Source organism: Lemur catta, chromosome 4, assembly GCF_020740605.2.
Source record: "Lemur catta isolate mLemCat1 chromosome 4, mLemCat1.pri, whole genome shotgun sequence".
Classification (NCBI taxonomy): Eukaryota; Metazoa; Chordata; class Mammalia; order Primates; family Lemuridae; genus Lemur; species Lemur catta.
In genome coordinates this window covers 47,156,184-47,172,785 of record NC_059131.1, presented here as the reverse complement: position 1 = coordinate 47,172,785, position 16,602 = coordinate 47,156,184, and the positions used below count along the sequence as shown (strand labels likewise).

Here is a 16,602-nt window from a genome sequence, read left to right as displayed (position 1 = left end):
CTCATTATGTAGACTATATTCACTGTATGTAAAGCTAAAGCTCTGGATTTTTCTGTGGAACCTTCGTGCCTCCCACCCCTCCTTCTACACAAGACTGCTTAAGAGAACCTTATAATTGCGCATGTGATACCCAATCCACCCCCCTCACAGGAAAAAAAATATTTTAGAATCTTAACTGCAGTAATAACATATACAGGCTAGTTAGGTCTTATGGTATGGAAATAGTGGATAGGGGAATAAGAAGGAATTCCATTCAAAAAAACATAAGGAATACATGTCATAAAGACATGGTTAAGAGAACAGAGAGGAGAATAAAGTTTTGAGGACCCGTGGGTAGAGATAGCTCAAGATGGTAAGGGAATGTACAGTGTGAGGAAACTGGAGTAAAGAGAAAAAGTATGGGATAAGTATTATTGGGGGCTGTGAATTGGATCTTTTAAAGCAGTTTTATTAAGGTATAAATACTACCATACCATAAAATTTACCTGTTTTAGATGTACAATTCATTGAATTTTAGTAAATTGATAGCATTGTACAACTATAACCATGGTCCAATTCTAGAATTTCCATCACTTCAAAAAGATCCCTTTTGCCCATTTGTAGTCAGTCCCTAATCTTATTTTCAGCCTTATCAATCTACTTTCTATAGATTTGTCCATTTTTGAACATTTCATAAAAATGGAGTCACATGATAGTCTTTTTCATCTGGTTTCTTTTACTTAGCGTACTGGTTTAATTATTTCATTCAGGTTGTAGTGTGTATCAGTACTTCATTCCTTCATTCAGCAATATGATATACCACACACTTTGTTTATCCATTTACTAGTTGATGGATACTTGGATTGTTTCCACTTTTGAGTTAGTGTGAATAATCCTGCTATAAACATTTGTGTACAGTTCTTTTTGGGGATATGTTTTTATTTCTCATGGTGGATACTTAGGGGTAGGATTGCTAGCTTACATGGTCAGTTTATCTTTTTAAGGAACTATCAAACTGTTTTCCAGCATACAGGTATTCTTTTACATTCTCACTAGCAGTGTATGAGGGTTCCAGTTTCTCCTCATTCTCGCTAGCACTTGTTATTATCTTTTTTGATTAGAGCCATTTAGTGGGTATAAAGTGGTATTTCATGATGGTTTCAATTTGTATTTCACTAATTACTAATAGCATCAAACATGTTTTTATGCGGTTATTTGCATTTTGTTTCTTTGATGAATTGTTTGTTCACTTTTTGCCCATTTTTTCTTTAATTTTTAAAATTTTATTTATTTTTTTAGAGGTGGGGTCTCGCTCTGTTGCCTAGGCTGGAGTGCAGTGGCACAATTGTAGCTCACTGTAGCCTGAAACTCCTGTGCTCAAGAAATCCTCTTGCCTGAGCCTCCTGAATAGCTAGGACTATGTATAGGTGCACACCACCATGCTTGGCTTTTTTTTTTTTTAAAGAGACAGAGTTTTGCCTTACTGCCCAGGCTGGTTTTGAACTCGGTGGTGTCAAGCAATCTTCCTTCCTCAGCCTCCCAGAGTGCTGAGATCACAGGTGTGAGCTACCTTGCCCAGTTTTTAATTGGGTGGTTTGTTGTGTTTTACTCCCTAATGTTGTCTGTACTGTAGAATGGTCCATGTGTGTTTAAGAAGACTGTGTATCCTACTGTTGTTGTGGAGTGTTCTATAGATGTCTGTTAGGTCTAATTGGTTTGTGGTGTTATCTCATATATTCTTGCTGATTTTCTGCGTAGTTCTTTCTCTTATTGAATAGGGGCACTGAAGTGTCTCCAACTGCAGTTGATCCTTTGTGGATTTAATCACGCTATATGAGCTTTGAAACAAGATGCCAGATTGTCACCTTTTTTGACTTAGCTGGAATGTGCATATTGGTAGATTCAAACCTTTTTACTGTTCTGTGTGTGTCCATGAATGACAGTGAAAGTGCCACAGGTATTGATTTTGGGGTCACAAATAAGTTTCAGCAAACAGATAAATTGACAAATACAGAATCCGTATTTGTGAAGATAGAAAAATATTTCTTCCGTGGATTCTGTATTTGTGAATTCATCTGTTTGCTGCAATTTATTTGTAACTCCACATCTCCCGATATGCACATTTCCAGCTAAAGTCAAACAAGGTGACGCTTTGTTATCTTGTTTCAGAGCACGTATAGAGATGACAAGAAGATGGAGATGGGAGTGGGTCGGGTAGTGCAATGTAGTGCAACAAGCTCTGGCTTTGGGGCCAATTGGATGGGATTTGAAACCCAACTCTAGCACTTGTTAGGGGCATGGCCTCAGACAAGTCATCCAAACACTTCTGAACCTCATTTTCTTTTGTAAAATAGAGAAAATAGAATCTACTAGTATGAGTTTTTCAGATTCAAGATTATAATCTGTGTGTGATAAGTATTTATGTGTATATTTCTCCTAGGACTAAGGGTTGAGTGTTAGCTAATTCAGTGTTTGCAGCAACTCTATAGAACATAACTACTGCAAATAAGAATCAAGTGTATTGTTGAATAGTCTGTTTCTTCCTTCAATTTTGTCATTGGTTTTTGCTTCATGTATTTTGGGGCTCTATCGTTATATGTTCCTATTTGATCTTTTTATCATTAGAAAATGTTCTTCATATTTTTAAGACTTTTTTTGCCTTAAAGTCTATTTTATTTATGTCAATGTAACCACTGCAGCTTTCTTATGCTTATTACTATTATATCTTTTCCATCCTTTTATTTTTAATCTGTGTTTTTGATTTTTTTATTACCCCCCTTTCCTCCTCTGTTTGTATTTTTGAATCTGTGTCTCTTGGAGGCAGCATATAATTGGATCTTAAAAAAATCTAGTCCTACAATCTGTCTTAATTGGAGTTTTTAACTCATTCACTTTTAATGTTGTTTATATAACTAGTTTTACATCTGCCATTTTGCTGTTGATTTTCACATATCTCTTTTGTTTCTCTATTCCTGTTACTGCCTTATTTTGCAGTATGTAGGTATATCCTAGTATGCCATTTAAAATTTTTTATCTTAAAAATTATTTTCTTTGTGATTGCTTTATGAGTTAAAGTATGCATTCAACTTCTTTTTTTTTTTTTTAATTTTTATATTTTGGAGAGAGAGTCTCACTCTATTGCCCAGGCATGAGGGCAGTGGCATCATCATAGCTTATTGCAACCTTAAACTCAGGGGCTCAGGTGATTCTCCTGCCTCAGCCCCCCGAGTAGCTGGGAATACAGGCCCGTTACCACTATACCCAGCTAATTTTTACGGTTTTTTTTGTGGCTGAGGCTGTTTTACAGTTAACTTTTTTTTGTAGGTAGGAGTACAATCTAAAATAATGATAAAATGGGCCAGACGTGGTGGCTCATGCCTATAATCCTAGCACTCTGGAAGGCCAAGGTGGGAGGAACGCTTGAGGTCAGGAGTTCGAGACCAGCCTGAACAAGAACGAGACCCCATCTCTACTAAAAATAGAAAAAAATACCCTGGCAACCAAAAATAGAAAGAAAAAATTAGCCAGGCATGGTGGTGAGTGCCTGTAGTCCCACCTACTCTGGAGGCTGAGGCAGGAGGATCACATGAGTCTAGGAGTTTGAGGTTGCTGTGAGCTAGGCTGACACCACAGCACTCTAGCCTGGGCAACAGAGCAAGAGTCTGTCTCAAAAAAGAAAAATAATAAAGTAAAATAAAATAATGATAAAATGGATAGAGTATTGTAAATACATAATCTGGTAACATTTATTATCATTATCAAGTATTATGTACTATATATAATTTGTACGTGCTATACTTTTATATGACTATCAGTACAGTAGATTTGTTTATGCCAGCATCACCACAAATACCTGAATAATGCATCTTGCACCATGGCTTTATGACAGACAGAGATAGCCTCACTAGGTAATAGGGGTTTTTCAGCTTCACTATAATTTATGTGACCACCATCTTATATCTGGTCTGTCATTGCCTGAAACATCATTATGCAGTCTGTAACTATCTACTTAGCATTTACCGTTTTTTTTCATTAGTGGAATCTTTCATAGTATCAGTCAGGAGACTTGCAGTTTAGTTTGGGTTAATTCCTTCTTAGTTCACTCATTTTATAATTTACTTTCCTGATATTATCTCACTATAGAGGGCATGTTGGGAAATCTTTCCTGAATGCTTCAGTGCCTACCAAGGGAATTAAAAAGTGGGAAGGCTCACTATGTTACTCTTTGGAGGTTAAAAAAAAAAAAAGGAAGACAAAGGCCTTGAATGGTTTAATACATCACTATGTAAATGTTACACTTGGTATTCTCACCTGTTTACCTGGTGTTACTTGTTATTCTGACTTTTCAGTTATTTGTTGCTTCTTTATAAACTCAGGGAATTTGAATTTATGAATTCATTTATTTCATTCTAGTTATGCTTTGTAGTACTCTATACAACTAATTGTCTGTAATCACTATAATTTGTATGGGAACAACTCAGTCTGCCTTTTAGACATGAGAAAAGATGATCAAAAAATTGTCTTTTAAATGTACTATTTTTATTACTTGACTGTAGGTCCATTGCAAAAGAACTTGCAGACTGGCTTATTAGCAACAATGTGGTGGAGCACATATTTGGACCAAATTTACATATTGAGGTTTGTGGACTATTATGTGGCTTCTCTGTTCTATCGAGAGAGAAGAGTATTTTAAAAAATTAATGATACTGAGTTTTTCTTTTCCAGATTATTAAACAGTGCCAAGTGATTTTGAATTTTTTGGCAGCAGAAGGGCGACTGAGTACTCAGCATATTGACTGCATTTGGGCTGCAGCACAGGTAATATTAACAGCTCACATTTATTGAATGCTTTCCTTATTATATGTTCTAATTTCTTTACTCCCCCTATGAGGTAAAATTCTATCATTATCCCATTTTATAGCTGAGGAGACCAAGCAAGACATGGACAAGCCAGGACTGGAACATCTGAGGTCTGTCTTCAGAGTCCATGTCTTACTATGTTACTTGGTAGAGTTGAAGGAAATCAGAGTCAGTCAATTGGAGCTTCTTCATGAAGCCATCTCTGTTTAATAGAGACATTTTCCCATTCTCATTTATATAGTGTACCCTTCTATCCTGAATACTGTATTGGTATGTTTCTTCTCCATTGCATTGTTTTTTTTATTAACTTTGTAAAAAGGCATATATCCACATGATTCAAAATCCAAAAAGTAAATATGAAAGGATATATTATACGTTTTCCCATCCTGTCCCTGACTCTCAGGCATGCTGTTCTTATCCTCTCAGGTGTGTCTGAGATTTTCTGTATAAATAACTAACTGTGTACATTTTTCTTTCCTACTGTTTTTCACAAATGTAGCATACCAAACAGACTTGGCTTTTTTTGAGTCACCAATTTATTCTGGAGATTTCGCATTAGTATATCAAGTGTGTTCTTAGTTTTTTGTAAGGTTTGTAAGGTTGTATAGTGTTTCATTAAAGGTATGTACCATAATTTATTTAACCAATTCCCATTCATGGACATGATTTTTTCCCCAGTCTTGTCTTTAATATTATAAAAATTCTATGATAAGTAACTTCTAACATTGTTGTTTCATCTGTATACAAAACTTTTGTGTAGCTATGGTCAATTTCCACTTCTAAGTAGAAAAGCTAGGTAAAGGCATGTGTGTGGCTTAATTGTGGTAAATACTGGTATGACAATTCCACTTTACCCTTAGTCTCCTCAGTGCATTCCGTCATTAAATTTATTGATATTTGCTAATCTGATAGGTGAAAAGTGATATCATTAGTGTTTTAAATTTGTGTTTCTTTTATTACAAATGGGCTTGCAAATTTTATATTTAAGAGCAATTTTGTTTGCTTTTCTGGGATTGTTTATGTTCTTTACCATTTATCAGTTGCTTTTGTTTTTTCTTATTTGTAGGACCTTTTTTTTTTTTTTTGAGACAGTCTTGCTCTGTCGCCCCAGGTAGAGTGCAGTGGTATCATGGTAGCTTACTGCAACCTCAAACTCCTAGGCTTAAGGAATCCTGCTGAGTAACTGGGAGTACAGACAGGTGTGCACCATGACACCTGACTAATTTTTCTATTTTTAGTAGCGGTGGGGTCTCGCTTTTGCCCAGGCTGGTCTCAAACTCCTGAGCTCAAGCAATCCTCCTGCCTTGGCCTTCCTGGAGTGCTAGGATTACAGATGTGAGCCACTGTGCCTGGCCTGTAGGAGTTCTTTATGTGTCAATGAAATTGATCTTTTGTTTGTGATTACAACTCATGACTATATTGTAGTTTAGTGTCTTGGTTTTAGCAAGGTGGTTTTTACTGCTTTAAGTTTGTGGTTATATTTTTTATGGTCTGTGGATTTTGTGTCTTGATTTGAAATCCATTATCTACTCCTGTGATTACAAGGGAATTCCTCTTTAGTTTTCTTTCTGTACATTTTCTGTTGCAATTTATATATTTTAATCTCTGATCCAGCTAGACTTTATCTTGGTTTAAGGTGTTATGTATATGCCCAACTTCCCTCCTCCCCATTTTTTGGTTATGTAATTGTCCCAATTCCGTTTGTTCAGTAAGTCTTTTTTCTTCACTGACTTGAGATACCGATTTTGTCTTGACTTGGTCATTTTCTGAACTTCCTAGACTGACCTATTTGTATGTCTGCTTATAATTTATACCAGGCATTGGTAAACTTATGGCCTGTGGGGTCAGCCATCTGTTTTTGTAGATTTTTGCAAAACAGCCATGTCCATTCTTTTATGTATTATCTATGGCTGCTTCTGCACTACAGTGGCAGAGTTTAATAGTTGTAACAGAGACCATATCATTTTCCATATGGATTTTAGCATTGACTTAAAAAATACTGTTGTTTTTATTGTGATAATGATTAATGTGAGGAGAATCGAAGTTCTGTCTTCTTATCCAAAACATGATATGCCTTTTCGTTTTCTTTTGTATGATTCATAATTTCAAAGTTATTGGTATATAGATTTTTATTTCGTGTTAAGCTTAATGTTAGGAATTTTTATTTTATTTTTTATTGCTGTCAGCGATTTCTTTGATTATACTTAATAACTTCCATTATAGTGCTATTTTTCCATTATATTTAATGATCTTGAGACTTCACTGAATTCTTAGATTGGTTGTGATAATTTTTCAATACATTTCCTTTTACTTCCCATATTTAACATTTGATGCTTACATATAAATATCATTTTAACAAATCAAAGAAGCAGTTCATATTTCACAGTAATGGGAAATTTTTTCATAATTTTTTGAAAATGTTACTCTTTTTAGTAGAGTTTTAGTTTTTATTTGGCTCAGCACAATATGAAAACAATGATATTCAGTAACATATAGCAAATATTATAACTAGGATAGTGAAGGATTATTCTTTATGGAATTTGAAATTCATCGAGTTTATAATTCTTAGTATGGTCTGTTAAAACTTTTAGCAGTATACACTAGTAAAAATTTGGAACTAACCTAACAAAAATGATTAAAGAAATTGTGGCAGTAACCTCTGTGATACAGTTTGCAATAACTTAAAATATCTATAAAAGATGCTCCAATAAGATGTAATAATGAAATGAATGTATTTTAAAAGTTATTTTAATTAGATGTGTCCCTGGTTTGTTAATTGCTTTACTTTTGAATTTACCACAGATTGAGAAAGATTAGAAATTTCTACATTCTGTGTTCTTTTAATTTGAGCACCAAATATAACTGATTTCAAAGTATCCAGAGTTAATTGGTTTGTTTCACATAGTCTTGCCTGAGTCTTTTGTTTTCCCCCGCCCCCTCCCCAACTAACTTCTTTTTTTTTTTTTTTTTTTTTTTTCAGACAGAGTCTCACTTTGTTACCCGGGCTAGAGTGAGTGCCGTGGCATCAGCCTAGCTCACAGCAACCTCAAACTCCTGGGCTTAAGCGATCCTACTGCCTCAGCCTCCCGAGTAGCTGGGACTACAGGCATGAGCCACCATGCCCGGCTAATTTTTTTGTATATATATTTTTAGTTGGCCAGATAATTTCTTTCTATTTTTAGTAGAGACGGGGTCTCACTCTTGCTCAGGCTGGTCTCGAACTCCTGACCTCGACTGATCCACCCGCCTCGGCCTCCCAGAGCTAGGATTACAGGCATGAGCCACCGCGCCCGGCCTCCCAACTAACTTCTTGAGGTCACATTGCTCATCAGAGAGAGAGAGACACCCCCATTCACCATGTCATTGTTCAGTAGGAATTGCATTGGCTACTACTATTTTCATTGTTTGTACCACAACTCTTGTTTTTTTTTTTTTTTCTATTTTTAGTAGAGGTGTGGTCTCGCTCTTGCTCAGGCTAGTCTCGAACTCCTGAGCTCAAGCACGCCCTCCGCCTCAGCCTCCAAGAGTGCTGGGATTACAGGTGTTAGTCACCACACCTGGCCTTGTTATATCATAGCTCTTACAGTGGAATCCAAGGAACAAATAGACAAAGATGACAGAAAAAGAAATACAAAAGGTTTATAAATGAAAAATGATTATCTTTGTTTATAATTAAAGAAATATAAATTCAAATAATAGCATTTTTCACATATTGGGCAAATCCTATTATATTTAATAGTACTTTGTGTTGACCAAGGTGTAGTACATCTTTTAGGGAACAATATAGCGATTCTGTTTCTGGTAATTTATCCTGTATGTACATGTACATGAAGATGTTCACTACAGCATAACATGCTAGCAGCACAAGAATGTCTATTACTGTGAGACTAGTTAAATAAGTTTTGGGAAATCCATAAAATGATACATAGTCACTAGAAAGGGCTGAAGTTGCTCTTTTGTATTCATGTGGGACCATCTCTAAGAAATATTTTTATGAAGCACTGCATAGATAACAGATATTTTTATTACAAGACTATTCTCCCATTGAGTTCTCCCCCCATCCACTAAATTTTAAGATAATTTTAAAAAGAGGGCCAGATGCGGTGGCTCACACCTGTAATCCTAGCCCTCTGGGAGGCCAAGGCGGGTGGATCGCTCGAGGTCAGGAGTTCGAGACCAGCCTGAGCGAGACCCCGTCTCTACTAAAAATAGAAATAAAAATTATTTGGACAACTAAAAATATATATAGAAAAAATTAGCCGGGCATGGTGGCACATGCCTGTAGTCCCAGCTACTCGGGAGGCTGAGGCAATAGGATCGCTTAAGCCCAGGAGTTTGAGGTTGTTGTGAGCTAGGCTGACGCCACGGCACTCACTCTAGCCCGGGCAACAAAGTGAGACTCTGTCTCAAAAAAAAAAAAAAAAAAAGAGAATGCACATATATACATACAAATGTATTTTTTGTACGTGTGAATGCCTGGGACTGTTTTGGAAACATACGCAAGAAATTTTAAATGGCTTGCTTCTGGAGTAGTGGTCTGAGATAGGTGGGAGATTTCTTTTCCATTGTCTGTACTTATGTAAACTTTGAAATTTTTACAGGTATGTATTAGTTTTTCAGTAAATATAGATTGAAAGCTACTATTCTGATTACCTCTCTCCATCTCCCTTTCCCCATCATTCTACTATAAATCTTTCTTCATAGGACTTCAAAAAAATAAGCTTTAAAGCCTTTCAACTCTTTTGGAATTTATTGTTTAATGCTTTCTAAATTTGAACTTCTATATAAATTTATGTAATTGATGGGGATAATACTTAAAATCTTTTTCTGTTTTTTTTTCTTCTTTTTCATACAAGGAATGATCACATGGAATTACTTAAAATCTTAAAATGGATCTAAATAGCTTTTTTGGGATAGATTTCCATGTCTCGATGATAGGAACCAAATTCTCTAGGATTTAGAAGGGGATTTAAGTATTATATGATTCAGATGTACGTTATGCATATTTTGAGGACAAATGGTGTATAATTTTCATCAGATTCTCAAAGGGGTTAATAGTGACTAATTTTAGAAATGCTGATACATACTCTTATAGCTCTTAGTTTCTGTTTGTGTACCTTTATACATATTTAGATTACTGCCTTGTGAGACATTGCATACTGCTGGCATGTGAAGTCATGACTGTACTTCAGTTAGTGTCTGGCCACTGCAGTGTCCCTTTCTATATTATATTTTATGATTTGAATCTTATTCCCTCCTACCTTTTCAGGAACTGTTAATATGAGTGATTATTCCTTCCTCTGTTACATATTCAAATCTCTTATCTGTACTGGATGTTTTTCTTTTATGTTGTGGGTCTCTTCATATACCTTTGCAATCCCTTCATATTTTAAAAAGACAACTAGGATGGCTGGGCATGTTGACTTGTGCCTGTAATCCTAGCACTCTGGGAGGCTGAAGCAGGCCTATTTCTACTAAAAATAGAAAAATTAGCTGGGCATCCTGACTTGGATCTGTAGTGTTAGCTACTTCAGAGGCTGAGGCAAGAGGATTGCTTCAGCCCAGGAGTTTGAGGTTGCAGTGAGCTCTCTACCAGGGTGACAGAGTGAGACTCTGTCTCAAAAAAAAAAAAAAAAAAACGAAAAGAAAAGACAGCTAGGTAAGTGGTATTGACACTGACACTGTGGTGTTGTGAAATTCTTTTCCATTAGAGCAGTCTCTCAAATGGGACTCCTGTCTCCTAACTTTCAGAGTGATAATAGAGGCATAACTACTTGTACTCTTTAATCTTATCAGGCTTTCAGCTTATGGAACTCTCAGTGAGAGAATGTAAAGGGGTACCAATATTTATACTTGAAAGCTAGTGCTTATATAATTTTTTTTCCCCAGGGAAGAGCCCTGGTGGATACTATAGAATGGCTGTTTGTATCTAGCAGCCATCCATTAGTTAGAACAATACAATCATTCATTATGGAAAACTTTACTTAAATCATCTTTCCATCTCTGTGTTTCATTCTTGCTGTCCACCAAATCTATTACTCTGAGTCCAGAATCCCCGTTATACAGGGAAGATTGTCTGACCTGCCTCCTCTGTAGCTTCCTCGCAACCTACTTTAAGCTGCAGCTTTCTCTACCTATTATATTTTTAAAAGGCATTCCCATTCATTTTAGTCTTGAGAAATTTGTTGAAATTTCTTGTCTGTTGGTGACGTGTTTTGTGGATTTGTTTCTTTTTATTATAAAATACAGTAATGATTGATTTTCCTCCCCTCTGAAGGATGAGGAAAATTCTCCTAATCATTTTTTCCAACTTTCTCATTTTCTACCTTCCAATTTTTATTATTTATGTTATTTGTACTTTATCAAATATTATAACATTTAGATTCTATACTATAACCATAATTCCCACAGTTGTTTAGTATGAATTCTGTATTTAAGTATATAGCCACATGTCCTTTTTTCTCATTTCTTGTTTCCTCATTCCAGAGTTAATTTGAATTTATTTTTCTTGTGAATTTCACAGAGTAGCCTTTTGTTCTCCCTGAAGAGAAGTTTGTGGATGTTATATTCTGGGTTTGTGTGCACTTGAAATGTTTTTTTCTTTATGCTTGAAGAAGAACTTTTTTTTTTTTTTTTTTTTTTCCAGCTCATCATGGGGGTACATAAGTTCAGGTCATATACATTGTCCATGTCCCGCCCATCCCCCCGAGTCAGAGTCCCAAGCGCGTCCGTTCTCATTCTCCAGACAGTGCACCTGGCACTCATCATGTAGTCATACCTCCATCCCCCCCCCCCGTCTGCACCTTCAAGCATGACCATTCCCAGAGGGTGTGCAACGCACTCGTCCTGTAGGCATACACCCATCCCCTCCCCCCACCCCCCTTGAAGAAGAACTTAACTCAGTGAAAGATACTAACTAGAACCACTGTTATTTCCCCTCAGAACCTTGTAGTAAGCATGATTAGTAGTAGCAGTCCACTATTTTCTGAACTAAGAATTTAAAAAAGAAAGTTTTAGTAAGAAGTATATCATATCATCTCTTACCAGGATTTTTCTCTCTTGTAGTTTTTTCAAGTATTCATCAATCCCATGAGAGGCTTTGTTTTGTTCTGAGTTTTTGGTTGATGACTTTTAACACACATGTACTTTTTCTTTTCTTTCTTATGGTGGTAAAATATACATAGCATACAATTTACCATTTTTACCATTCATAAGTGTACAATTTAGTGGGATTAAATACATTCATACTATTGCATAACTCTCACTGCTTTCTATACCCCCAAATTTTTCATCATCCCCAATAACAACTCTGTATCTATTAAACAATAACCCTCAATTTTTCCCTCCCTCCAGCCCTTGGTTTCTTCCGTTTTACATTCTGTCTCTGAGTTTGCCTATTCTGAGTACCTCATGTAAGTGAAATCATACAATATTTGTCCATCTCTGTATGGCTTATTTCACTAAATGTCATGTTTTCAGGGTCCGTCCTGGTTGTAGCATATATCAAAATTTGACTCCTTTTTATGACTGAATAATATTCTGTTGCATGTATATATCACATTTTGTTTGTTCATCTGTCAGTGGACAGTTGGTTTGCTTCTACCTTTTGTATGTTACGAGTAATTCTGTAGCAAACATGGGTATACAAATATCTGTTCAATTCCCTGCTTTTAGTTATTTTGTATATATCAGTCATGTGCTGTATAACCATGTTTTGGTCAATGACCGCATATATGATGGTGGTTCTGTAAGATTATAATGGAGCTGAAAAATTTCTGTCCCCTAGTGATGTTGTAGCCATCATAAGGTTATAGTGCATCAAATTACCTCTTCTACATTGAGCTATGTTTAGATACATAAATACTTATCATTGTGTGACAGTTGCCTACAGTATTCAGTACAGTAACTACAGTATTCAGTACAGTAACATGCTATACAGGTTTTAGCCTAGGAGCAATAAGCTGTACTCTGTAGCCTACGTGTGTAATAGCCTATACTGTCTAGGTTTGTGTCGGTACACTCGGTGATGTTTACATGAGGCATTTCTCAGAATGTATACCTGTCATTAAGCCACACATGTCTGTGTACCTAGGAGAATTTCTGGATCACGTGGTAATTCTGTGTTTAACTGTTAGAGAACTACTAAACTGTTTTATACAGCCGCTATGTCATTTTACATTCTCACCAACAATACAGAAGAATTCCAGTTCTCCACATCCTTGCCAACACTTGTTATTTGGCTTTTAAAAAATTTTTTAGCTATACTAGTAGGTGTGAATTAGTATCTCATTGTGGTTTTTATTTGCATTTTTCTAATTACTAATGATGTTGAGCATTCTTTCCTGTGTTTATTGGTTATGTGTATATTTTCTTTGGAGAAATGTCTATTCAAATCCTTTGCCTGTTTTTGATTGGGTTTTTGGTTTTCTGTTGAGTTCTAGGAATTTTTAAATATATTCTGGATGTTAATCATTTATCAAATATATGATTTGCATATAATTTATTTGTTGTCTTCACTTGAGTTATGATAGATATTGAAGTATATGTAATATATGGAGATATATATAGACATATTGAGGTCTAATAGATAAGCATATAAAAATTGTATATATGGTACACCACTTGATGTTTTAATATAGACATTGTGAAATAATCACCACAAGCAAGCTAATTAGCATATCCATTACCTCACGGTTATCATTTTCTTTTCTTTCTTTCTGTTTTCTGGTGAAAGCACTTCAAAATCTATGCTCTTGGCAAATTTTCAAGTATACGATATAGTATTGTTAACTATAGTCACATTGCTGTACCTGAGATCTCCAGAATTTACTTATTTTGCATAACTTAAACCTTGCCCTCTTTGACAAATACCATCTTATTTCCCCCTTCTTCCTAGCCCCCAGCAACTGCTATTTTGCTCTCTGCTTCTTAGAGTTTGATTATGTTAAATTTGACATATAAATGAGATCATGCAGTATTTATGTTTCTGTGTCTGACTTATTTCACTTAGCTTAACTTACTCTAGGGTCATCCATATCAAAAATGGCAGGATTTCCTTTTTAAAGGTTGAATAATGTAGTCATATATACGTACCACATTTTGTTATCCATTCATATGTGGAAAGACATTTAGGTTGTTTGTGTATCTTGTCTATTGTGAATAATGCTGCAGTTAATGTGGGAGTGCAGATATGTCTTTGAGATAGTAATTTCATTTTCTTCGGGTATATATCCAGAAGTGGGATTATGGATCATAAAGTAGTTGTATATCAATTATTTAAGGAACCTCCATACTGTTGTCCATAATGACTGTACCAGTTTACATTCAGGCCAACATTATGTAAAGATTCCCTTTTCTCCATATCCTAACACTTACCTTTTGTCTTTTTGATGATAACCAATCTAATAGATGTAAGGTGATATGTTGTGCTTTTGATTTGCATTTGTGTGCTCAGTAACATAGATTAATGATTTTTCTTTGCATGTTTTAAAAATCATATAGAAAATAAAGTGTACTTACAAATAAAAATTTCAATACTAGCTTTTATAATTGCCTATGTATTTACCTTTATCAGAGACCTTTAGTTCTTCATTGTTGTCTAGCTTCCTTTCATTTCAGTCTGGAGGAGTCCTTTTTTTTTTTTTTAGACTAGTCAAGTGCAGTAGTGAGGGTGGGGGAATGGTAGAACAAGGAGTTCAATCTGTAACTGACTGTGAACAATCAAGTGAGATAACTCACTACCTTCGGACCAGGCTGAAGGAGTCCTTTTAGCATATATTTCCTTTCTTTTCTCTTTGCAAGGTAATTCATATTTATTCATCTTGTACCCTGCTCCAAGACCAAATTAAATTATTTTGTTATTCCCAAGAATTTTGAGAGGGATGAAAAGGGTTAATTCCAACAATTATTAATGCCCTCTTGTGCTGGGCTTTGTGCTGGTTGCTGGGAACATGGGGTTAGGTCAGTGCCATCCTTGCCTCAGGGAGCTTTTGTTCTGTGGGAGACAGACAAATACCTGATGAAGTGGGATGCAGGGTGTATATGCAGCAATGACAGAGGGATGCAGAGCTCTGAGGTTGAGCTGGGTCCAGAAAGCTAGTTTGTGTCTCCTGGAGACATATAGCAGGGGACCAAGGCATGTGCTCCACAAGAGCACCAAGAACTCCATCAGGAGTTGGAGGTAAGTTCAGGGCCAAAGCCTCAAAGTTCACCAGCGACCTGCTAATGACCCTTGGGCTGCCTAAGTGAGCGCCTTTGAGCCCCAGTCCCATGTTTCCTTGGTTCCTGGGCTCCAGCTCCAGGCTTCTGGTTCTCCCACACATCGCCCAGCCCAGCAAACAGTTTTTCCTGAAACACTCCAGGGTTTGTGAGCCCATTGGCTTGCTGGGAAAAAAGAGCTGCACTTACAGCTCACGCTAGCTCAGATAGGCTACAGCCAGCCCTGGCTGCCCCACCACTCACCAGGTTGTCCAACAGCTGGAGCTAGAGTTTGTGACTGCTGCCATCTTGTTGTCCCTCTCCCATTTGGCAGCTGGAAAAGTGCCAGGAAACTACCTTTTAGCAATTCTTGCAGGGCAGGTCTGGTGGTAACCTCCTTCAGCTTCTTTTTTCCCAGGGATATCTTAATTTCTTCCTTGTTTTTTTGAAGGACATTTTTGCTGAATATAGAATTCTTGATTGAAAGTTTTTTTCTTTCAGCCCTTTAATTATATCAACTCACTGCCTTTTGGCCTCCTAGGTTTTAGATGAAAAATGGGCTGTTATTCTTATTCAGGATCTCTTGTATATGACAAGTTGCTTCTCTCTTGCTGCTTTTGAGATTTTTGTTTTGTCTAAGTCTTTGTCTAGTGAGTCTAGCAGGTGGGCTTTGTTGGGTACATTTTATGTGTACTTTATTTTGTTCCTTTGAATGGGCCATACTTTCCCGTTTCTTTGCATATTTTGTGATTTTTTTGTTGTTGTTGAAAATTGGACATTTGAACTAACATGGTAACTCTGGAAATCAGGTCCTCTTATTCCAGGGTTTGCTTGTTTTTTCTCTTGATTGTTGTAGGGTTATCTGTGTTAGGGATCAGCCTTACGTGGAAGTTTATGGTCTGCTAAAGTCTTTTCTGAGTAAAAACTTTCCTTGGTCATGCATGGTAGCTTTCTAAATTTCCCTGCACACAGTTTTTTTTGAAAGTTCCCCCCAAAATAGGTGCAGGTCTTTTAAATCCTCTGGTAAGCACTTCAGATGGTTTGTGTTCAAACAGTGGCAGCCAGCCTCTGTGTGTGTATCACATCAATCAGAGCTAGCAATCAGCTATCAGAACATAGAACCCTGATATTTGGAGGACCTGGACCTATGCCCACCTTGGCTTCAGCAGACTGCACTAGGAAACTGAATTGCTGCCTCTGTAGCTGTCTTGTCATAGCACTGAGGGGGCAGGGGAGTGTCAGGAATACATAGCAGCTGTGGTGTTGGTGATTGAAATTGGCTGATACTAACTACAGTTTACCAGCCAAGCTTTCTCGTGGAAGTGTAAGAGTTCAGATTGAGTCCAGAGTTCCAGAATAGTTACATCTGATAGTTTCTGCCAGTACAATTGTATAGGTGCAGAGATGGATTCCTGGCATTTTCTGTTTTGCCATCTTCCCTGATGTCCTGTTTCTTTTTTTTTCTTTTTGAAAACTAATATAGGAGAGTCTGTGAAACGGCTTCTTAATGCCATCTTTACCAGGACTCAAGCCATGCAATCTCCATAATATTTTTTCTGTACTTTT

General features: G+C 36.5%; 1 protein-coding gene across 3 annotated transcripts in view; it reads left to right on the top strand.

Moving 5' to 3' along the window:
* USP34 (ubiquitin specific peptidase 34) overlaps window positions 1-16,602 on the top strand; it is a 221,669-nt gene that overhangs the window by 62,350 nt on the left and 142,717 nt on the right. For all 3 annotated transcript variants that reach the window (XM_045549681.1, XM_045549682.1, XM_045549683.1), the window contains exons 9-10: window positions 4,536-4,617; window positions 4,705-4,797. In XM_045549681.1, the coding sequence (XP_045405637.1) occupies window positions 4,536-4,617; window positions 4,705-4,797 (175 nt within the window). The remainder of the gene's footprint in view (window positions 1-4,535; window positions 4,618-4,704; window positions 4,798-16,602) is intronic.